Here is a 25,904-nt window from a genome sequence, read left to right on the forward strand (position 1 = left end):
CAATAATTTCCTACAGGAGGCATGTGCGATAAATTGTTAACAAATCTTTTGTTCTCTTCAAAAATAAACAGGTTGGTACAGCATCATCTTGTGCTTTAAGAAAAAAAGCAAAGCAATTCCCTGATACATTTTTCAACTTAACATTTTCTGGCCAGAAAGAACATATCGCATTATCTTTTTATGTATGTACCATTGCATCTGGCATTGTTACAGTGCGGAAGCCACAGAATGGAAGCAACAGTATTCTCTAAAATAATTGTAATTACTCCTATGGTTTGAAAACAAAAAAAAGAGTTAATGATAGTCTAGATAAAGTGATAAAGAAACCTGACACGCATGAAGCATACTGCTCTGCCTCTCTGCATTTTTTCTAAGAGCGGTTAACAAAATAAATCAATATTAAGAAAACCGTTTTGTTTGCAAACAAGCATTCATATCCATCCACCAAATTGCAGTTTGTTTGGTAAATAGACTCTAGAAAGGTAATCTGATGAAAGAGAAGTTAAAACTTGAATTTCAGCCTTCAGTTTAGATGCTGCCATAATTTCCAGCTTAAAAAGAAAAAAAAGAATAAAATAAAAATTAATGTGTGATGATGCAACAGCCTGATCCAGGGTTAGGTAATTATTTAAAGAATATTTACACTTGTTGGATGTGCATGTAGAACTGTAAAGTTAGTATTTCTGGAAAAGGTGCTGCAAAATCCCTGTCACTGAGATGAGATTCATTTTACCGTATGTTCACATGTTCTCTAGTGTATACCTCAGAGTAACACAAATAATTTCTCAGGTGAGTATGCACAGGAAGGAGGAGGTACACAAAACCTTTTCTTCCTTTCTAACCATTTCACACAATATATGCCTGAATTGAGATACATGGTTTAAAATCTACACGAGGGATAAGAGGTCTGGAACAGAGTAAGTAACTGCTGTAAGCATTCCCCTGCTTGTAAAGATGCAATATATTCTGTAATATTTAGGAAAGCAGTAAAATCCCACATAGAGCATATGATCATCGGACGGCTAATGGCAGGAAAGCTTAAAACGCTGCCAGGTCTGGCATGTGAGCCATTGAGGACCAGTGACTCAGGGGGACAGTGGGCATGGGCTTCCTCAATCTTGCCTTCTAATGGGGCTGCAGAACCTTTCTGGTTCTGCTCTACTAAGAATTTGTCTTCATAAAGAGGAACAGGGTTGCAGAGGGTAGGGTTTGTCCTGTGGGGAGTAAGAAACAGGAAACAATAGGTTTATACATACTTCTCTTTTCCACAGTGGCTGACAAGCAATGTAAGGTCTCTTTTGAATACTGGCTAACTTATTTTGATCTTGCTTTGTAAATGGAATCAGGACATCTTTGTGTATATTTAATCTGAGAAGAAAATAAAGTTGTTAAATTTTCTCATATACTTAAAAAAAATCATTCTTATTTCTTTATATTAAGCCAAAATGATATTTGAAAAGAATATTGGATTTAAATGTTAGTTGTCTTTTTGTGAATTAAGTCAGATTGGGTTTCCTGTCTATGAAACAGAACACTTCTGTTTCTTTCAGGGAAATAACTAACCTCTCAAGATCAGATGGAAGGAGACCAAGCCACTTTATGGATGGAACGGTGAGATGATGGGCCTCAAATGACATTGACTAAAATAAGAAAGGTCAACTATAACATTCAGTGACTTTTAGTTTAAATTATTTGAGATACATGCATTTGGAGGTCATGGTCAGCTTTTATTACAAAGATGGTTAGGTATTTTCACTATCAAGATGGTACAAGAGAAAATAGTGCAGCTGAAGCTTACCATATCCCCTTGATGGAAACCATTCCTTCACTAAGACAGATTCTAGACTAGTCCAGTTTAGGCTTGTCTAGTCTGAATAGTTTTGGTTTTTTTACAGTCAATATGAGTCTGATTGCATTTTTTTTTAAAAAAAAAGGCGCCAGGAGGAGCAATGACAATCAGATCTGGAAATTTCAGATAATTTCTGCTGGAAAGATCCACATCATCTAAAACTAGCCCAAAGGTTCATCTGGTCCGGTATCATGGCTACAGTAAATATCTTAGGGAAAAGTATAAAAACAAAAAAGCAAAAAATGATACTTCTCAGACTACTCCTCCTGCTCCACATGGTTTGTGACTCCAACTTTCTGAATCAGAAGTGGTGGTGCTGTAATACTTGATTTTGTCAGGTTGCTTTTAGAATCCATGAAAATTTTTGTAATCTACAGCAAAGTATCACAGTTAAATTACATGTTGTATAAAGGAAACTTCCATTGTGTGTAATGAGCTTGACATATTCTAGTTTAATTTGATCCACCTGTTGCTCTGTAATCGAACAAAATAAACTTTCAAAATAATCTGACAATTTAATTTAATCCTGGAAGATAGTGTTCCGTCAGTTTACAGGCTTTTGTAGGAGAGCTGAAAGCGTGACAGCTTACCTGAAAACCTGGGAGTTCTGTCTCCCTGGATGTCCCCGAGGCATATGTTATGACATATATTCAAACTCTGACATCATCGGTGTCTGACAGTTTTCTGAAGTCAGTTTGTTTGTTTATTTTTTGCTTTGGATATTCTTTCTCCATGGCTCTACTGAACAGTTCACCCACCTGCTCCTGCCCTCTGCCTTCACCTTAATCTGCTTTCATATTGTCTTCCTACACCTCATCCTTTAGCAGTGCACTTTAACACCTTCTTGTTCCCCCTGCCTCTTCTTCCGTAATGTTCCACACTACCACATGTATCCATAAGTGAATTCTCACCCCAAACCAAAATCTTTACCAACATAACATGATTTTGTGGAGAGTCACCCATCTCACAAGTTACGTCCTCCTCCTCCTAAGGTCCCTCCAGCCTTCACTTCTCTTCTAAGGCAGAAACAAAGCAAAATGGAGAACACTTTTCTATTTGGATTTCCTGAAAACTGCCTGTGCAGCAGGGAAAAACTGAAATATAGTTAAATGAAACACCTGGTGTTGTTATCCAGTTTCTTTTTGTTGCAGGAAGAAACCGTTTCTGCAGATACATAAGGCCGAAAAATTGTGTCTTTGTGTTGAAACAAAATTACAAAGGCAGTAACCATTCTAACAAAGGCTGCAACATTTCATACATGCCAGCTTCAAGGCTGGGCTACGAAACAATTTGAAGTGGAAAAATGATACTCACCACAGATCCATATTTGTAGATGCACATTATTTCCACACCTAGGTTGCAGAATACCAAGTGTCAAGTGTCTGTTTATCTGCACACTGGACATGTTTAAGAAGACTGCACTAAGAACTCAATTTCATGGCGTAACAGTTACGGCTTTATCATTAGTGAGGTTCTTTATGGTTTACAAGTATTTTTAGAGTATGTCAAAATAAACAGAATTTGAACATAATATGTCACCATTATATAGTTAAATGTTTCATGCCATCTCTGCATAGTCTTTTCAAAACCATGGATAATCAGCTCTTTTACACATTGTCCAACATCACAAAAATTGTCTTTCTTTATCCTGTGTAATCTGTATCTCTTAATACTATTGCTTTGAGCAGCTGCTGCTCATTTTAGTCATCTCCCTAACTTCAGGTGGTATATGTGTAGATACATAAGAGATTTTCTACATTTTGTGTATGCAAATTCAAATTCTGTATTCAAACAAAGGCATGCACACTCACATACACAGAATCCCTCATGAAATGAGGGAAATTTCAGGCCTGCCACTGATGTAACAGAGTAGCACATCCAGAGTGTCATGGACTTGTTTTAGGAATAACTTTATTCCTGCTGGCATCAGACTTGTAGTTTCTAGCTTTCAGTAGTGTAAACTATTGACTAGAGTGCTGAATTATTAATGTAAGTGTATGTGAACGCCTTTAAAATCAATTAAAGAGTCACTTTGCTCAAACATACTATTTTCTTCATGTCTATCTAGCCTAAGGTTCATACCGTAGTTAAAAATTTTGCTTTACACCAAACTGAGCAACGTTTACAAAAGTATCTTATTTCCTTTTATTTTACAGAAGGAAGAGTGTAGCCAACAGCTGGAGTTCTTGATAGAGGAACGCTTTCAATGGTATTAAACTGTGTAAAGATACAGCTAGGACCTCCTGAGGCTTTTGGAAGTGGTCAAGTGGCTAACTCCCATTAAAATCAGTGGAATCATGCAAGGGATCATAACATTCCATTTTCTTTATCCTCATTTTTAGGCCTATAGGTGCTTTCAAAATCCGACTCTATTCTGAGCTACAAATTAAATTTAAAAAAAAAAATTCTTTTTTAGGTACATGGTAAGATTATTAATACCTCAAAGCACAACAAATCATCACAGAGGGCAAGAGTATATTCAATGAGGGTGTAAAGCCAGTGCTGATGTCTCAGTTAAACTCTTTCCATACTCCTGGATACATTCTGAATAAATCAGGAACCTCCTGATTGTGTTGGATTTCTGTGCTCTGATACTTTCACACAAAAGTGAGAAAAGACATTCTAAATAAATTTTGCTTTCCATATATATCACCGAACCTCTACATATTTACCATGTGGATCTGCATCCATAAGGGTGAAAATAGGAATTTGAAAAGCATCCCACAGCTTTCTGACCAAAAGCCGGGTATTAAGATCTGGTACGCCTCTTCCCTAAAGAAAGAAAATAAACGCAGAGTTATAAATTAATTAAAACAACATCTGGCTATATACATGTTTACATCTTTCTTTTAAAAGCAGGCAAACAAAAAAAATGCTATTTTGCAGGGGAAACTGTATGCTGGAATGGGCTGGGAAGCAGCACGGCCGATGTCCTGGATTACAGGCACTGCAGACATATCGTCCATTCCTCTATTTAAGGAGTTAATTTCTGAGGTCTGTGAGTTGATGTATAGGTGTACCCTGGCATCTGTATAAGCTGGTGTAAAAAAGCCATCTTTTCTTCTCAAAAATATTTATGGCACTAATGAAACAATATAAAACAAGTTCTTGCTTTGACTGACTACAATTGGACAGCATGCTGCACAGAATAAACACTTCTCTCTTAGGTATGGGGATATGTTTTTTCCTCATTGTGGACCAAAGTAGTCCCAGAAGGAGTAGGTATGCGTATTCCATTTACGCATTCCTATTAATTCTCCACGCTCCATAGCTCTTTCAGTACAATCCAAAATCAACCAATTCCGTTTCATTTGGGTTTGCAGCACATGAAGTTGGTAAGCTACCAAGCTATAAAGAGATGCTTGGAGGAAATAAGTCTTTAGAATGTATATTTTTTACTTCTACCAGGATAATAAAATGGAAAAAGAAGTTGTTAGACAAGTTTCATATTAATTTTATGATGGTCTTTTGACCAAGTTTGAATACCACTACAATGCTAAAGTATCGTTTAAATTCTTACATTTAGCTAGATGATATGAAGTATAAGATGCATACCGTAATCATTATACATGGGGACAATTTAGTGCAGAAATCAGCATCCAGGAGTCTCTGAAAAGTTGCATCCTTTTCTACAATTAAAATAAATTTGGCATGTGAGATTAAATCTTTTCTGTTAAGGCTAGCTGCATGTAAAATGATCCATCACACCAATCAATTAAAACTAAATGCTCTAAAATGCCTGTTCTGGAGCCAAAAGCAGTGTTCATGACTCAATTTCAGAGTGAACAAGCAAAGAAAAAATTACCAGAACATTGTTTAACTTGGAATATTCTTTGTTTTTACTTTATTTTTTCAGTCTACAACGAGAGTTCCTGCTCAAAGGATACTTTTAATTCCTTGAACATTAGATGGCACAGTGACTGCCTAAAACAACAGAAATGAGATTAATCATTTTAAATAGAGAAAATGATATATTTTAAAATAACAACATTAGGTAATGAAGGACACAATTACATCCTGAAACAACCATTCATCTTCTATAGACGAGATCAATCTTGACATTTTCACCTCTTTGTAAGTGTATTGAACCATTCATATCCTGCTCTATTGCATGGTTGTGTAGGAGTCCTCCTGTTACAACAAGATGCTTTCCAAACGTATTTGTGCCACTCTCACAGACAACTGTTCATCGTATGGACATTACAGACATAACAATTTCCTGATCAATTTTTTTTCTGTTTTAGTCAGAAAAAAAAGTCAGCTTTGTGTAAATTTAATACAGGCTTAAAACATTTAAGTATTCTTTTTTGAAGACCATTAAATCCTTTCTTTTATTAACCTATAACCTGATTTTGTAACTATTTTGCAGCAACAATTTTAAGACATAGTAATGTTTACTTTACATCTCATATTAGGATTGGCTCAATCTGGCAAGCATATGGATGAGAAAACAGGAACCGGAGGAAGAACTTGGCAAAAGAGTACGTATATACTGAAGTGTGTGGTCTGTTTTTACTTGTGACTACTAAATCACCTCCAGTGCCAGGGAGGAACAACTCAACAAATAAAAATACAAAGAGCTGTAGAAGAGCATTAATAACAGGGGTCTTTATGCTCTGCTGAAGAACAGAGTATAGGCAGCTAAGGTTATCTTTCCAATTTGAAATTGCCAATTTGGGTTACAATGAATGCATTTTCCATGAAATCATGACAACAGCCAGCAAGTCTGAATTCTGTTCCTGCTTCCTATTCTGCACTGCTATAGGAAATCTTTTAGGACTAGATTAGTTGAATCTCATCTCCTCAAACCACTTTTGGCTCTTGACTCTTATGAAACCATGGTTATAAACTTCTCTTTAGCTCAATGCCACTTTTGATAAAATTAGTTGAGAATACAAGTCATTTTAATGTTGGTAATTCCAGTATAACTGATAATCCTGAGACCAAACAGCCTGATATTATATAGCTTTGGTTGTACAGTGCTGGGCATAGGAAGACAAGCACAGGTCTATGCAACAAGTGTTTACAGTAACCTGAGCTACAAGAAATGCAGGAGATCATGTGAAGGTAGATGCTGTGAATTACTGTTTTATAATACATACTGTTGCACTGCAGGTACAATTCACTTTTGTACCATCTTCCTCAGTGTAACTTAAATTACCAGCAACAAAACCTTTAGTTGTAGACAGCTGAAAAAAAATAGTAAGTTGTATACGATAAATTGGAAGTCATATGCTGTTATGTTACTGTATTGCACAAGCTAAACAAGAAACGTCTGAAAATAATTCCAGTAATAAGAAGTTATTGACTGCCATCAGCCTTTTAAACACTAAGCAATGTTGTTGTCATCATGGATATAAAGACATACTTAAAATAAATTATGTTAACTGCATGTATGGATATGAAGGAATTATTGTAAGGCATGAGAAACAAGTAAATTTGAAAGGTTGTTACATCTCTGACTTACTTTAAATTTTTATTTAAGCCCCAAGTTTGCAAATCATTTGAGTACAAATTGCTTAACAGGTGCCTTGCACTCTGGAGTTTAAGCAATGCCTTCACTCGACAAAAGGCCCCGTGATTTTAACCGACAGTTTGTCCCACACTCTTCGGAGCAAGCAAACTTTATGAATTTTCTCTCAAGAAGGAAAACTTTCGAGGGCTATGATAAACCAGAATTAGGTTTCATTTGCACAAATGACACTTCTTATTTTAACTACGTATTTCCACCTGATAACTTTTTTTTTTTCCTACTTCAGCTTTCTGTTCAATCTATATGATTTAGAAATAATGATAAAAACATTCATAATAAACCACTTACTATATGTAGACTTCTCCGAGGTATCTGAAGCATGCAAGATATATCATCGATTATATTGTCCACAATACTCTGGCTACCAAACAGTAGTGTGTCTGAATAATATATATCTCTATCAAGACAAAACATATTTGTAATTATAATACTGAAACAGCTGCAGATTTGTGAGAATTTTATAGAGGGCGTGGATAATCCGATCAACCTAAAGCATTTTACATAGAGGAATCCATTATCCTCCAGGTTTGCATCCTACAGGCTGTTTTTCACAGTAATATTCTTAAAATACAACTTTATCTGAAATTACAGAAATGTAGCATTTTACCTTTTAGTTGCATAAGTATTGCTCTGCACCATCTTGTAGATCATGGATAATATTTTGAGCATCAGAGCTGAAAAGAGACATTTAAAAAATATTTTATCCATTTTCATTAATGCATGTACAATCATTTGTCTTTATATTGACTCATATTCATACCTCATAAAATAAAACTTTGAAACGTATTTTAATGTGCTGTGAAAATAGAGAGACTGTACTAATCAATAGACTCAATATTCGCATAATTACAAAAAATATGATGGAGTTAAGTGAGGAAATGTGTGCTCTGCTGTCCAGGCCAAGAAATTAAATGACTGAGTTAGAAAATGTAATTAGCATATTGTCCTGATTCCAAGATTCCTTTTCTAGCTAGCTTTTTGAAGAAGGGTGATGTTTTTACATTAAGACCTTTTGAGGTCACTCAGAGAGGGTAGAAACTGTAAGAATGCTGTATTAATTTCACTGTCACTCACTATAATTTAATAGAGAAGAGAAAAGCTAAAGGGCTGGTCATAATATCCGGTTATATTAGCAATACACTTCTAAATCACAGTGCATAATATTTTTTAAATAAAGTTTTGAACTAAAATACAAGAAAAAACAGTACTTTTCAAACTTACCAAATCTTGGTGCTGAGCTAGGGCAGTCACTTCTTATTTGTCTTGTAGTAGAATGTGGTATCATCTGCAGACCTACAGAATCTTTAAATCTGATACATTACAAACAAATACAATCGAACTGTAAAATTATTGATTATATGTAAATTGTTGTCTGTAAGTTAATTCAGTCTCAGACCCCTTTGCTATATACTTCAAAGCATTAAAGTTTCTCAAGAAGGTACTTCAAGACTGAATTTAAGCCTAAAATACATATTTCCAGACAGAAGTAAAGACAAGAAAAATATTTTATATGTGTTTATAGCTGTTAATATATCAGCGATTATTATTTAGCGTGAAAACAATGGGATAACCAACACAAGAAAAAATGTGAATCATTATTGGAATACAAATCACATCCAAACCAGTGACTTTCTGATGTAGAATGTATTAAAGAGTGTTATTATTTCATATTACAACAATATTATCTGATTTATGCCCTTAAAGTGTTATCGGAATAACTCAGTTATACTCCATTATTAACTTTTGGAAACAAAAATGTGCTCCATCCTATTCTCTAAACAATTGTTTAATCTATATGAGCTCCACCATTTTGTGTTTCACCATTTCGTGTCTGAAGGAGCACATTTCACCAAAAGAATCAGTTGTTTTCTTAATGACACTTCATTATGTTACTTGAAATTACTTCAGTGCCTTATGATATGACAGTGCTGTCTTTAAAGCATTCTTTTTCATTTCAGGGATTTGTAAAGTATTAGTGGTAAAATGGCCATAAATTTATCTAAAACCACATAACGTTTCTAAATTTCTTTGTCGAAGCTTTTGCTCCATGAATCCTTTGGGTGGCAGAACACACCAGGGTGCACGTATGTGAAGTGACAGCGAGAACAAGCAGCACAGTGTAGCATCTGCCTGCCAGCTTTGAAGGAACTGTCCTGCCTTTGTGCTGCAACACTTAAAAGATATTTGTGCGTTTCACTTGCAGGTTCCCTATGCTGGAACTGCACGGGAGGAAAACAGTGATCAAAACTTTGCTGCATTGCTCCCCCCAGGTTAAAAACAGCAGAGTAGTTTTGTATAAAATCTTCTTTCTCTAATAGGATTTTTTTTTTTCTGGAAAGATGCATCTGGACAATGGAAACTGATGGTAGTGCTTTAGGCCTGGAATTCTCGCTGATTGACATCATGCTCAAGTAAATACCTTTCTGGGCATCTACAAATGTTTACAAGGAACATTTCAAACATGAAATCATTCTCTCATTCTGCTAGTTCTTGCCCAGCAGATTCCAGCTGTGTAGATTAAGTATGAAAAGGCTGCCTAAAGAAAAAAAAATGCCCCCCGACTATATTTTCTTCCATTCATATTATATTCTGGCATTCTTTTTTTGTCTATTTATTTTTGTTTTCATCCTCTTAAACTGCTGTATTAAAGTGGGATATAGATCACTATTCAACAGAAATGCATACCTGAGATTACATTTCTCCACCATAAATTATAGTTCAGCTTTTTAAAATGTGATTGATGAGTCTTATTTTTAACATACTGTGACGTTAACTTCTTTTAATTTGAACATTTTCCCCCTATGTGCTTTGATGGCAAATAAGATCTCACATTTCTTTTTTTAGCCTGGAAAGCCATTTCCCCAAAGATTGCCAAAAATTGCAAAACTTTGTTACAGTATTTTAATTTTACAGACACATGAGTGAAACATTTTTGTCAGACTATCAAGACGCAAGCCATTACATTCCCTGGAACGAACAAGCCTTTCAGTTAACTGATTACCTGCAGGCCCCTCAGGTTTTTTGATTGACAGAAATTTATTGTTCTCATTAAATGAGTATTCCCCCAAAGTGTTAGGCATGGAAGGTTTGCTATGCTTTCTCAGCCTCAAATGGTTGTCCACTTACAAGCACTTCTGCAATCTGATCAATCTAAATATCCTTTAATGCACTGACGTCCAGAGCTACTACAAGGCAAGAAATAGATTTGTGTTTTCCATTATCCTTTTGCTTCTGTATTATAGAAAGCAATTAATCTCCCATTTCCAGGTATTTTCAGTTTAAATGAACTCCTTGGAATAATATTGTTGCACAAGCAACTTCTACAAATGACAAATTGTGCTACAAAGGCAGACAGGTTGCTTTTTCTCTGATCCTGTCTAGATAAGCTGGCATAAGATCTGAAATTTAGATAACATCTTAGAAACTTGGTTTGCTTTATTTGGCTGGTAATGAACTTTGAACACAACATGGTGGCAAGAAATACAACAGGAAGAAGTGAGATGCATCTTCTCTGAAGAACAAAAGGATGTTTATCTATCATTTTAAGAAATAAGATACCATGGGGAAAAGCAGAGGAAAAGAAAAGAGGAAGCACAATAAAGGCATTGGAGGATGAAATGACTATTAATTGTTTCCAGGCTAAACCAGATATTTTCACTCTAACACAACTTATCATATCTGGTTTCTACTGCTTCCAGAAAATGGTTATTTATAGGAACTTTCCTTTCTAACCTTTATTACAGCAGTGTTACATTATTCCCCTTTATGTTACGATCTGCTGTTAATTAATACATGATGCCTGTTCATGCAGAGTGGTTACCAAGCATTACTTTTTATTTGTCCATTACTTTATTAGAAGTCAAATTATTTATTGTTTCTAACACAGAATTATGTAACATTAACTTTTCTGGAACTTACATAATCAAATTTATATTCATGGCATTTATATATTACTGAAAGGAAGGACTTCAAAATATATAATACTTACTCTATATTTCTCCAATCTGATCTGTTAGCTAGTGTGAGAACAGGTGCTTTTTTTTGGGCCAAGCTTTTAAGTACATCTTCGATAACATTTTCTATTGCTTCAAGAACTTCAGAACTGAAACAAACAAATGAAAAATGATACAGTTCATATGATAAAATCTAGTTCTACTTTGAGTTTTGATTATCTATCCCCACTCCTACAAAAATCATGTAATCCAAAACTGCTTAAAGGACATATTTGTTTCAAAAATGTGGAGGAACTCTTTTGTTTTTTAATTTTGTTTTGTTCGGTTTCCCTAAAATCTTTCACTTTCCATTCCAGATGCATGACTGAGGACACAATTAAAACTGCATTTCTATTCAGTCCTGAAACCATCAAATTTTTCACCAGCTGAACTTTTAGACCAACTGGCTGGTTTGTGACTAATGATTAATGTTTTACTATAAATGATGTAATATTGGCTTTGGCTATGATCTGGGCTAAGTTGTTTTTAAATGCTGTAAATTTAAAAAATGTTCAAGAGTACAAATACTTCCTGTTGTACCATTGTACGTTATCTTTTGATCTGCTGCCCTGAAAAGCTGTTAAGGGTTTTAATTATATGAAGGCTTAGTCTCAACAGATGCACTGTGAAAAGAATAAAATCTGTATCTTTCACCTAAAAAGACAAAGTAACCTTGCAGCAGATCCCTTACAGCGAAACTGTGGGCTGGCTTGAGTGTTATAACAAATGCGTTTTATTTTCATAAGCAATCTGACTCCAACATTTCAGCTGTCCTTAAAATTACAAGTGTACTATATACCATCATAAGTTTAGGTAGGAATTAAAAGAATAGACAAAGCTTATTCTAGCTCAAAGTTTTATCAGCGAAGTCCAATTTTGTCATTAAGTAATATACTAAGAAAAAATAAGTGAATACCAGTGCATACCACACAAAATTAATTATCCCACTGTTACAAAATCAGCAAGAATTATTTTTAAAGCCAAACTATGAGTCTCCTTAAACAATAATGAAGTGTCATTAAAGCTCTCTTCTATCTGTTGAATATCTTTCTTCCATTTTGTAGCTCAGCTCCTCATTCTGCTGAAACTAGATTATCATTTTTTGAAAGCAATTTCTGGAAAGTATTAACCTTTTATTTTAAAACATTACTTGTAATAGTATCTGTATAAAAAACTCTCCTAGCATCACTATCATTTTTGTCCAATAATATCAAACCATTCAACAAACACAATGCAAGAATTTCTTTTCTGTGTTTCAGGTGAATAAACCTGGACATGGAGAGGCCAATGGCTTTCCAAAGGTGGAACAGTGAAGCATTTGAAATGTTGATAATACAGGAAGGCCTGGTCACGCAGCCAATATGTAAATTCATTTTCCACTGCATAATAGTTTCATAAACAAGTCTAAGATTCCCTAAATTCCAGACTCCTAGTCTCTTCCTCCTAATTAAAATCCTACATCTCATTGCCATATCCAAAATCGAGATTCTGTTAAGTACAGAGGAAATGGTTGACTAGTGAGCTAAATGTGTAATGCAGCAAATGATGAAATAGATAAGCAAAGCTGACTATGGTGCGTACCTCCAGCACAACAAAATTTAGAGTGTTGAAGACAATAAAAATATGTATGGGTAGATCGAGGAAAGAATAGACATATAGACAGGAAATCTAAACCATGTCATTGCTCTGATACTCATAAATATTTTACTTATTCATTTGGTTCTGTCCACAGTAACTGTCTTGCTATTTCAGATGTCCTTCAAAGTTTGCTGCAGAATTTGGAAGTCTGGGTTTCTGTTCCAATCCCAATTTCCTGATTTATTGGCCAACAGAAGTTGTAAATTTGGCAAAATAGGAGGCAGAGGACAGCAATTCCCTGTGTACCCCCTGCTGATATTCTGTCTCCTTTTGCAGAGATTAACTGAATTTTAATAAGCAAACATGTAATACTGGCCAAGTGTGCCTACTTAAAATTCACTCTGGTTTAATTTAACAGCGAAATCTGAGCAGAGAAGGGGTCGGCATTGTGTATCTCACAGGATTTGCCTGATCATTTCTAACATGTTGCAGCACAAGCAGATACTTTTTTCTGTATGGCACAAAAAATGATCTTCAACATTAATGGCATAAAAGATTAATATTGTAACACCTTTAGCAAGCAAACAATATTAATAGACAAGAGAAACAGTTACAAATAAAAATCTGCAATGTAATAAACCAACACTAAAGCTAAAGCCATGCAGTTCCTCTACCCTGCCTCAAACACTAAAAACTCTCCTTTTGAAATACTTTTAATATGCTCTTACTCTATTCTAGCCTGAGGCTGATATACTGTGCGCAGAAAGAGTCTTTAAAAAATGATGAGGTTTTTTGTTAGTGAAATAGTTTTTTTTGTTGTGGTTTTCTGTATTTCCATCTGTACCTACAGACTTTTGGAGAGATCTGAGGGAGCAGAGATGCCGGTTGCAGTGTGAGAGCCCCTTCTCCCCTGTGTTTTTGTAGGTGAGTATGTTTTTCACCTTTGTGCAAGCCCATTAGGTGAAACGGTGCACTACCTACTTTAGTATTACCACAGGAATAGAGTATGGGTGCTATTTTTCACATCTTTTACCTAGGGACATGGCTCTCATGACCAGAAGGGCTTGTTTCCCTGAAGCTGGTCTTGCCCCCAGCTGGCACTGAACACGCGCTGTGCTCCTCCATAAAGGCTGGCGCAGGCCAATCCAGCTTCTCTGGAAGGGACAAAGGCATTCAAAAGAGATTACCAAAGAAATTAGAAAAGGCTATTCCATGTGCTGGACTTAAAACTCATTATCCAAGGTCAAACCACAGAGCCAGAGAGAAAAAGCAGAAAAGTTCCGTGGAAAACAAAGTCAAGATTTTCCTCCCCTTACTGACTGACTGACCGAAGGCTTTTCCCGCTCTTCCTGACTGACCAATGGGCTTTTCCTGCTCTTCCTGACTGACCAATGGGCTTTTCCTGCTCTTCCTGACTGACCAATGGGCTTTTCCCGCTCCTGCTAACAGACAGGAGGTGGTCCCGCCCACCCCACCTCACAGGGACCTTCTCCCGCCCTTCCTGACTGAGCCTCCAAACTGCCTCTGGAGCTGCTGTGCGTGAGCAGGTGTTCAAGCACAAACTTCGCAGCACCCAGAACTCGAGGTCACTGGCATAAATCCAGCCAAAGTGGCCAAAATGGCTCATCCTTTCTGAATGACCAGCGATTGTTTTCTTCCTTCAATATCAAATGTCTTTTCCTGGCTGTTCTCAGCAGCTGGATGAAACTAAAAAAAAGCTGAAAGCTCCAGTGCAACTCCAAGTGTTGAAAAATCAGCTTCCTTCCCCAAAATGGCATTCGAATTCTATGGAGATTAAATATTTAAGACTATTTTAAGAATTTGCCTTCAGCATTGAGTTGTTTTAGAATAAACTTCGTATATGTTTTCAAATCTTTCTCAGTACGCTGTTAAAAACCTGTGTTCTGAACAAACAATAAACCCCCAGTTCTAAGAGTCATGAATCACCAGCTTCCAAGGAAGCCAATAAGAAAAAAAATGCTGAATTTTGTAAGGCTTATGGCTGAACCAAGACTTTTATGATTCACGTGGCATCCTCAGCCAGAGGGCATCACTTCAAAATGGTCCTCTCACTTCAGAAAGTTTAGTTTTTTTGTATTTTTAAAAGGAAAATGCGGTGCTTCTGGGAGACCTTGTGAAGGCCAGGAGAACGCACCAGTGTGTGGCCAGGTCCTCGTCATTGCCCAAACAGCCCCGGGTGCTCCCAGAGCAGAACCACACGCTTGGTTTCTTCAGTGGGTTTTGAGTGCAGAGATCAGGGCTCCTTCACTGGCAGCTCGATGGCGAAAAAACCCCAAATCCTAGGAATTTAAACTGCTCTTACCTCTGCAGTTACGATATCCCAAAATGTATTTTCAACTCCTAACTACGCCATCGTAGTTGACTGCCCGATAGTGGTCATTCTGGGAGTGTTAGCAGTTGCTTAGGAGATAAATATCTTAAAGGCTTGTCCTTTCTAGAGAAAATTTTTTAAAGCCCACGCTTGATAACATCGTCTTTTATGCACAGCAGTCAGTAATATTGGAAGCTGTGCTGTATCTAGCTCGCTGCCAACAGCAATTCAAATGTTGCGATGTTTAGACTTGTTAGCGAATTAGGTGACGTAGTGTTTAAAATGTTGGAGGCAGCTGGTTTCTCCTGCTGTTCCATTAGCTGCTAGCCCTGAACCTTTCTTCTTCGGTACCTGTAAGACTAAGTAGTCCAAATCCAGGTTGGGAAGGTAATTAAAAAATTCATGCATTGATTTATTCAAGGAAAACCTCAGGCTATGATGATATAAAAACAAGGTGCTTCAGTTGACAGAGGCAAGCAAAAGAAAGGGGAATTAACAAATTGAAATTTTCAGATCTTTCATCTGAAGTCTTTGGCCTTTGGGTACCTTGAGATCACTCCGGAAATATTTATGTAAAATCTCTGTAGCTCTTTCCAACAATTCAACATCAAAATCAAAAGATTTTTGTTTGATATAGAACTGACAAAATTATATCATGCCCCTAGCAACAGATCGCAAACAAAACTACATACATCAGCTTGTGAGAAGCTAATTTAATGACCTGTTTCTTCTTCATAGCAGCAAACAACAACGATAAAAAAGCACAACCAAAATACTCCATGCTTATACCCAAGTTAACAAAACAGAGATTTAAAAACGAGCAACAATAAAAACAATTTCCATGCTTCAACTTTAATATTGCACACATATATGTACACATATACATATTTATAACCACATAAATTAGTACCTCGAATATGACTAGTAGATGAACTACCAACAGTAAATGAACTAGCAGGTTCATTTCCTACAGCCCCCTTTCTAAACTCTGCTTGCAAACCAAAACAAACACAAAACCAAACAAACAAATTTCAATTGCAAATAGTGACAGGATTTTTATATGCATTAGAAGGAAAATTATTAGTAAAACAACGAACCATTATGAAATGTTAAGATGGAAAAAAATGTGGAAAAAAAAGCAGTGTAACAAATGCAGTTATCTCAATGTTTGTCTTGCTTCTACAAAGATGTGCAGTAGAGGGCACCACAGATAGCAGGGAAAAGAAGATGACTGCTTTGAAGCTGTTGAATTTAGCACTATGATTTCGCTAATCCTTGATAAAACAAGTATGATAGGTAATGAAACACTTTCAGATTTTGTTTGTTTTAAAAGATAGCCTGTTACCAACGAGTTCCCTTAGGATCGTCTCCTATTATAAACACATGCTCTTATCAGTATACTTTTGGAGGAAGCTGTGCTATTAAATGGTCTGTTCGAGCCGTCTGATCCCAATTTCAAAGTCTGTCTGTAGCTGCTGAAGAAGAACCTGTCTGGATCAAAAACTGTTGCTATCACTATACTACACAACTAAAGAGATACACAGAACAAAAATGTGCATTTATCTTAGTGCCAAGATTTTAAACTGCTTGTTACTGGTTTCTCATATATCAATAACTGTATCAGTAGAATAAACAATATATAATATATAAAATATGTAAAAGCATATGTATGCTTTTTCCCTTTCTTCACTGCATACCTTATCAAAAGATTTTACTCCATTTTTCCTTGCTAGGAATGGGAATCGAATTAAAATCTGGGCTGAAGTGCTTATGTAGCAGCTAAATAAATAAGAAGGCTACTTAATAGAAGACTATGGGTGCATCACAGCCAGTTCCCTCCACTCTCTCTGAGAACTCCCAGAAATCAGCTGCTATTATGGTCTGTCCGGGAAGAATCTGACCAAACCCACTTGTCAGCAGTGGTAAGTTCCCAGGTAGCCACATGTCATCCCATAGAAACAGTAATAATACCTGATGAATTGATTTGTAAACAGCCATATGCCTGCAAAAATCCAAATCTGGTTTTAACTGAACATTGAATAAACAAGTTATTAGGAAAAATGCTGTTTTAAAAAATGTGCTAAAGGAAAAATATGTTGAAACAAACAAATGGAAGGCATTTGCGCTAAAACATAACTGGAAAGCAAGAATGTCTCCTATTCCACGTTCATGTGACAGCTTGAGCACAGCGGTCTTGGAAACAGCTGCGTCATTTCTTCTGGCTTTCAAAAGGCAAAATGTCCTGTTTATTTTCTGTTTTCCTTTTGTTCGCAAAATCCTAGAAAGCATGAAAACTCAGGTGTGATTTTGCTCTTTAAACCCAAAAATGCCAGCTGCTCTACATTAAAAATACTTGAGCCAAAATCTGTTCTTTCATTTACATGAATGCTACACCAGTGCTGTCAGGGGCCCAGATTTATGCCAACAGGTAAAACTAGTGATGGACTTTAGACCTTTGTTATTAACTATTTAATAATGCCTGGGGAAAATGAAGTAAGAGGATGACGTAGTAGTCTATTCTGACACTGAGTACTGTGGGCCATATAAATAATGAAAAGGGTGGGGCAGTTGATTAAAAGGCTTCTGCTTCATTTTTGGAAGCCTAGATTAAAATCAACTTTATGTCATCCTTTAAAATGCACTTGGTGATTTTAATTAACCTGCTCATGTTAGTTGGTCCACAACACAAAAATGCCAGGGGCACTGTGATGTAATTTTGGATAAATGGCAACCTTTGCTTTTGAAGGTCCTAAGGCTTAGTGAAAAGTATATCAAATAAAAAAGAAATAGCATAGATGTCTTATCTTGGTTTGCTATTTTTTTTTTACTGAAGAAGAGAAAAATCGTGATTCAAATATAAACATGGATCCAGCCCAAAACGTGTCTTACCCAATTGCTGTATAAATAGTTCTGGATGCAGAGAGATTGTTAACTCGCCTTCTGTGAAGACTTCTTTGCGCTGCCTTTCCAGGACACGTTTTTAGTCCATTCAAACATTTTTGAAAGTCTTTCTGTATATTTATAGACCACTCATTTCTCTGTACTCAGAGCAAACTCCAATGTCTCAGCTGGATGTCACTGCTGGAATCCAACTTCTGTATTTGGCCATGGAGGAAGGTGCGAGACTTTGCTCTGGTTTGCCTTGTTGCAGGGTTGTTGGCGATGAGAGTGACGGACTGTCCTGAGTTTGGCTTGATGGATCTTCTTCCAGGCAACTTTCTATCTGCTGGTTTAGGACTGGGCTCTAGAAGGTACAGGACTAGAAGAATCACAAAGATGTCCCACAGGCAAGAATGTACACAGCTCACAGCTACAAGGTGTTAATTAAATGCTTGGTTAATAAAACTATGAATACAAACTTCTATAATACAAGCTCTCCCTGGGTGATCTCATGTATTGATCACAGAATCACAGAATGGTTGGGGTTGGAAGAGATCTCTGGAGATCATCTAGTCCAACCCACGTACTAAAGCAGGTACATCTAGAGTAGATTGCACAGGAACATGTCCAGGCGGGTTTCGAATGTGTCCAGAGAAGGAGACTCCACAGCCTCTCTGGGCAGCCTGTTCCAGGGCTCTGGCACCCTCAAAGTGGAGAAGTTTCTCCTCATATTCAGATGGAACCTCCCGTGCTTCAGTCTGTGCCCGTTGCCCCTCATCCTGTCGTTGGACACCACTGAAAGGAGTCTGGTCCATCCCCTTGACACCCACTCTTGAGATATTTATGAATATTTATAAGATCGCCTCTCAGCTTTTCTTCTCAAGGTGAAACAGACCCAGCTGTCTCAGTCTCTCCTCGTAAGAAAGATGCTTCTTTGATCCCAAAGGGAGTTCTGTGCTGAATTTGGGCCTTAAAGAATTGAACAGAACAAATTTATACTATTCTCTAAAGACAAAATCTTCTGGCACAAACAGGAGTTTGGAGCTGTGGACTAAGGGCTTTTCTACACTGGAAAATTGACTGGAATTGCTATTGCAGAACAAGCTATTCTGCAACGACTTACTGCCTGACCCATGACTTTTCCAGACTAGAATATCCACACGGGAAGCTATTATGGATAGTTTATTCAGAAATAGCTACTGTGGTCGCTTTTCCTGCACAGATAAATGTCTATGCATATCTGTAGCAAGGAAAAAGCTTTTTTTTTTTTTTTCTTTTTTTAATGGAAGAATATCTTTTGTCTGGTATTTAACATGTGGCAATACAGTAAAGTAGAAGGGGAACTTTCAATCAGATTGTGATGCAATTGATTAAGAGCCTTTATTTAATTTACTAATATAAGATATATTGTTATAATTCACTATGATTACTTACATGCTAAGAACATCCCTACATCTGCAAGGCTATGTCCATTACAGGATGTTGCATCAGCTTAACTAAATCACTTAAAACCCCTATATCTAATTAAGTCAGTACAAAAATATCAATGAAATTACTCGCTGTAGTCTCTGATTGACGGATCTTACATTTCAGTCACCAGCCTTCTGATAACATCGTACATGCTGTTAGAAAGAATATACAACAGTTCTATGCCTCTGCAAAAGCCAAGCTTTTTTGGTGTTAGCACATTAATTTTAATAAACAATAAATAAACAATGAATAGCCACTTGCTGTCAGCAGTAACTTTTTTAGGTTAAGAATTCCTGGTTTTGCCTTAGGCACAGGTGGCTGACAGGTGGGTCTAGCACTTCTCACCAGACAGAGAGTTCCTTTCTATAACCTGATGTAGTGTTAATTTATTATTTTAATATTTTTCTGCATGTCCTCTGTGATGTTAAAGAGTCTCTCATGTATTGCGCTGGAATGCTTCCCTGTTTGGATCCACTTATGAGGAGCTTTGAGTGCCAGGAATGCAAGATTGGGACCCTAACATGCCACAGAGACAAAATAAAAACTAACTGGTGTAGAAATGGCATTGCTGAAGATACTGTTCTCCATCCATTAGTTCTAAGAAAACAATATTTAAAGCTTTCTCTATAAATTAAGCTGAAGGTTTTCTTTCAGCCATTTAATAAAGTTGGATACTATATCAGAAGGAAACCTAACATGCTCATCAACCAATCCAGATTCTTATTTGGTGTGGAGAGCTGGATGAGATCATATCCTCAGCAAAATTATAGAATGCTAAGAAGCAAGTCAGGAGAGCCAATTCCTAACTCTCATTTTAACGACAGAGTGCCTCATATTAGTGATGTAATGTAAGTAAATAATAGGTGTTGCTGAACAGCTGCTATTACACTATACGGTTCTTCTCTCTTAAAGATTCAAGCAGGAGAGAACTATTCCTTTAAATTTTAGGTAAGTTTGTTTTCTAGATATTTCAGACGTATTATGATGGCCAATACATAAAACCCTTCATTTTGACTTAAAATATTTTTAAAAAGTATTCAATTAAAATTAGTTAATTCCTGTAGAACATGCTTATTCTATAGAGATTACATTTGCTGAAATGTAGATTTACTTCCAGAAAACTGGATTTGCTAAACAAATTATGTCATGATATGTAAGGAGAGCAATAAGAAAAACAAAATGTTGCCTCTTGGGTACTTTAAAAATATTTTTTAATTTCTATAGTTTTTCAAGGACTCTTGATTATAAAGATTTACAATTTAAAATAACTGTTTAGACATATATTACATATTCTAAAAGAGAAAGGTAAAACTTTATATAAAGGCATTTTTGCCCACAAAAAAACAGTTGCCGCAGGGAAACAAATACTCAGATTCGCACAAACATATTAACAATAAAATTACAATTGGAATAATTAATAGGAAGAAGACAATTACATGACATCAGTTGTCTGGAATGATCCAAATCTCTACAGATTTGTGTATGTATCGGGATTACTGACACACTACTGAAATATAGGCACCTCTGGCTCAACATTTGGAATGAATTCTAACGGTTCTAAGAAGTGCTGTGCTGATGGTGTGTTTTCTGGGAATCATGGCTCCAGCCATGGGAACTGATAGGAATCAGGTTGTCCACTCAGACTGACAGAATGAATGGCCACAAGAACAATTTTGTGTAATCTCCTTGGGGAGGAAAAAGGCTGTGGCGAAAGGATTCTCAGGGAGTCCTTGGAAAAAAAAAAAAAAAAAAAAAAGAGGTTTCATTCCGGCACAGCAATCCATTATGAGATTATTACCTAAACCCTTTCATGCCACTCTTACACTGGGAAGAACCAAAAGAGTGGCTAGTAGGAAGAAAATGATAAATTGAAGTTGAAAAGCCAAACTAGACATCTCTCAGGCTAGAAATAGAAGAAACAGGACCAAGAAAGGCCAAAATAGAAGAATTCAGTTAGCGAACAGGTGGAATTATGGAAGAACACATTATATATTTTTTTTTTGTATTGGAATGTCTTTTGAAAAACCAGAGCAGAGCCTTCAAACTCAGAAACTGGAGGTCTGAAAGATGACTGACCAAAAGGTTTTCATTACATATAGTGCCCATCTTTTGATTTCAGTAGTGTGCATCTCTTGGAAACTTATTTCACATTCATTTTGTACTTATTCTACTTGTGTGGAGAGAAAAACAACACAACACAAACCAAAGAGGTCACTGCACTCATACCAGATGGGTTTGATCACTGATACTGTAGAATTTAAAAGAAAAAAAAAAATCAACCATTTACATGACGCAAAAGCCAATATTTATAGAGATTCAAACTGACACCTGATCCTTGTGGAAAAATTCTCATTTCAAAAATTAATTAATGCCTGTTTTACAAGATAAGTTCCTGCAGAATATATAGTCATCATCCTCATTTATACTAATTTTCTGTTATTATTGGGTAATGATAACAGTCTTGATTTTTTTCCTGTGTCTTCTGATGGAGAGTTAAACTGAAAGCAAACTTTTACTTTGAAGTGATATGTTTCAGTGGTTTGTACGACACTTGTAATAAATAATTAAATGATACACTGAGGTCAGTCATGCTAAAACACTGTAATAAAAATACTTTCTGCTGAGTGTTTGAGAAATGATTAGCAACAACTGTGTTGAAGTTTTCATAATTGTAAAATCCCCAAATGGACTTGATATTTGAGAAACATTTCTGTGCAGCACAAATGTGTATTTTTATAATCATTTTAAAAAGAAAAAAACGTGAATTTTGCCAACTGACTTCCTAGGTAAGAGCGTACAAATGCAGTGAGGTAGATTGGTACTAACGATATGCAATGTTCCTCTTTGTACTCCATCCATTCTCACATCGTTACTAGCAAGGTTAGTAATCCCAGATTTGCAATGAGTTATACCAGCTATACACACTCCCCAGGGCACAGATGCAGAAATTATTCACCCATGGAAAAATCTGTCATACTGTCCTTTTTTTTCTAGTCATGTCCCTGTGGTAACAGAGAGAGGGAGTTTCTGTCACTGGAGTATCCTGCACAGAAGTCAGCTTCTCTGGAGCCAAGTATAATGGGAAATTTGGCTTTGGGAAGGTGACCTAAAGACCTAAAGACATCATTGAGGAAAAAACTGAAGTTCTTAAACCCTTTCTTGCACTGATTTGCCCAGGGACAACGCACTCCCAGACCTCTGTGTGCACCAGCACGACTTGGCCAGGAAAAGCGCAGCCAGCAGTGGTGGAGCAACAGTTGGACACATTCAAAGAGACGGTTATACTGCACCCAGTTTTGGCTCCCCCAATTCCAGAGTGGTGTGGAGAACCTCCAGGAGGTTCAGTAGAGGGTTACTGAGATGCTCATGACCTCAATGGAGGGACTGAAGGTGCTGGGCTTGCCAAGGCCCAGGACTGATCTCTGCCTGGATGGCGGTTGCAGAGATGACAGCCAAGCTCTTCTCGGTAGGTAGTGTCATATGACAGCACAAGGAGCAATGGCCATAAATTACAGCGTGGGAGGTTCAGTTGAAAATGAGGAAAAAAATGTTACTCATTTTTCAGGCATTCTTTGAAAAACAAACAAAAAAACCCCTCAACAACTACAAAACCAACACCCCAGTATGACTACAATTGAGAAACCGAATATAAAATTTAAAATCATCCTCTGATTAGTTACTGTTTCAGATATCTCCTACCCTCAATATTACACATATTTTATCACACATATGTTACATACATATGTTTCATACATTACCTCTGTGCTACATTTTTGTTTAAAATTCTTTGTATGCAATTAGTAGCTGTCAGAATGCCATTTTTGGTGAGTAATGAGTTGTTTTTGTACAAGTGAAAACCAGAAGCGCTTAATTTGCAATGTAATATTGACTATCATCTCCTTGAATCAAAACCTAGCTTTTTGTAATGAATTCAATGAATTGTTTGGGCACCATTGCATCACTTTGTCCAACGGGATAAAGAAAAAAGTTGGAAAGAGAAGAAAAACTATTGAAAGGAAACTGCAAAAATCCATTGGCCCAAACAACGTGAACATGCCAATTAACTAGGAGCAGTTACTTCAATAATCAAGACAGGTTATTTCTTGTATTTATTACGGGCACAGTCAGGTATTTATTACATCAGCTGTGATATTTATCTGATCATCTGTTTAGAACACCACACTGGTGTGTGTGCTACAGTAAAGGGGTTAACTTTGATCATTTAAACTGCAGACACACTATTTAAGGCATTTCGTGACACCAACAAGTGTTCTCCTTTCCCTTAGGATCTTAAATCTACTAGCACTTTTCAGATAGCTTCTACTAATTTTAGTGCTCCCCAAACCCAATTCCAACTATTCAGGTTTTCAGCACCCAGTGACAAAACTTGTTTCCTTCCCTTCGCATCCCTTCAGTTTCCACAGGCCAGTGGTTAATATTTTCAATACAGAGTCCCTATTCAAGAAACAGAAAATGTTTACAACATGGGTGACATAATTATCTCTACAATGTTAAAACTTGAAGCTTGGACTCGCCTACAGGCAAACCAGGGCTTTCTGACCATTTGATTGCTGTCACTATAGAAGATTTGCAGTGGTAAAGATAATGACTGGAGGTACATAAATATTGATTTATGTTTTATTAGATCAACTAGTGTACGAAAATTTTTCTTTTTGCAAGTCATCCCTGAGAGTTCACCGCATTATACTGAATTCATCGGTTTGAATCTGATTTAGTAATATCTCTGTTCTTCAACATACTGTTGAAAGGACTCATGAATTGCCACATAAATTTTCTGGATGAGAGGAGCTTTTGTATGAACTTTTTAGAGCAGCTGGCAACAAAATATAAGAAACATCTAACATGTTTCCCTGGATTGGTTTAAGAGATGGAAAAGTAGGAGGAGAGCAAACAGCAGAACACTTTGTAGTCCTGTTTGACAACTAAGGGCTAAATTGCCTCCTGCCTTCTATTCTTAATAAAAAGCATACGACATATTATACTTGTTAATCCAAAGTCCGCCTAACCTAATATTCTGCTTCTGACAGCAAGCAGTACTGGACATCATGAGAAGAGTACAAGAAAAGCATCTAGTGATGCTTTCCCAGCACACTCTCCTGGTCTCCTGTTTATGACTCAGGGACTTCTGGAACCAGAGATGGTGTCTTCGTATTCACTGAACTTTTCTTCCCTGGATTTGCACATTTTTAACATACAAAATGTCCCATGATAGGGAGTTCCACAGATTAACTACTCGCTCTTAAGGATGCACCTCCTTGAACCTGCTACCTGCTACTTAGTTATGATGCTCTTTACTGTGTTGAACAAGACAGTGAACAGTCAGCCTGTGTCCACCTTTCCCATGCCACTCAGTTGCTTTGTTTTGTTTTGTTTGTTTTTTTCAGATTTTTAACGTATCCCCATCCTGCTTCAAAAAAAAAAAAAAAAAAAAAAAAAAGAAGGAGGTGCAAAGGAAAATGGGAAAAGGCAAAGACAGAACCACTTAGGAGCCAGAACCAAGAAGGGAAAACAGTGCTCAGGATGTTTGCAGGGTGATACCTGGGGCAGAAAGTAAGAGCAGGAAAATAGGCTGGGAACAAACATACAGGAAGGTGAGTGGAAATCCCTAAGGGACAGGAACAGGTAACAATTCCAGGCAAGACCCTCTGTCTTGTTTGGGATGATACAGGTATTGAGATTCAGAAGGAATTTTGGCCTTCTGAACTTGGCTGTAAGCTGCACACTCCCTTTACTCCTTCCTTCCTTCCTTCCTTCCTTCCTCTGTATATGTTAGCTCTGAAAATAAACAGTTTTAAAATTCCTTAACATTTGGGCATACATAGGCAAGTTTTACCTCCCTTACACTCCCTGCAGTCCCACTGATATTTCAGCCCATGGGAATCTGAAATCATAGTTTGGTTCCAAGGAAATTCAATGTACAGCAGTACCTCAAGTAGATATACCATCTTTTCTCATCACTAGAGGGAACTTTTTTGCCCTAGCTTGAAAAAGAACTTGAGTGTGATTAAGATAAAATAGATTATGGAGAATTTGATATACGTGTAAATGCCTCCAGATATTTAATCAGTGGGGAAGCAGTGGAACAGGTTTGGGCAGCCTACAGGTTGATGACCTGTTCTGATAAAACCTGGCTGGACCATAGAAGTCATTCAATATCCATCCTTGCTGCAGTTTCTCATGGCCAGCGAGCTACATGGAGTACAGATTCCTGATTCTATTACTTTAATTTGCCACCCTCATAGAGTTTAT

At 36.8% G+C, this 25,904-nt stretch overlaps 1 protein-coding gene across 1 annotated transcript; it reads right to left on the reverse strand.

Annotated features, from left to right (window-relative positions):
- Window positions 1-431: 431 nt before the first annotated feature.
- Window positions 432-14,077, reverse strand: SPO11 (SPO11 initiator of meiotic double strand breaks). The gene is made up of 13 exons (XM_065645865.1): window positions 13,986-14,077; window positions 11,371-11,484; window positions 8,604-8,692; window positions 7,990-8,056; window positions 7,671-7,779; window positions 6,952-7,038; window positions 5,737-5,773; window positions 5,405-5,514; window positions 4,522-4,621; window positions 3,164-3,201; window positions 1,564-1,640; window positions 1,257-1,368; window positions 432-551 (listed from the first exon to the last, which is right to left on the reverse strand). The coding sequence occupies exons 1-13, from the start codon at window positions 14,075-14,077 to the stop codon at window positions 432-434; spliced, it is 1,152 nt and encodes a 383-aa protein (XP_065501937.1).
- Between the last annotated feature and the right edge of the window lie 11,827 nt (window positions 14,078-25,904).

This window comes from Caloenas nicobarica, chromosome 15 (assembly GCF_036013445.1).
Source record: "Caloenas nicobarica isolate bCalNic1 chromosome 15, bCalNic1.hap1, whole genome shotgun sequence".
Lineage (NCBI taxonomy): Eukaryota > Metazoa > Chordata > Aves > Columbiformes > Columbidae > Caloenas > Caloenas nicobarica.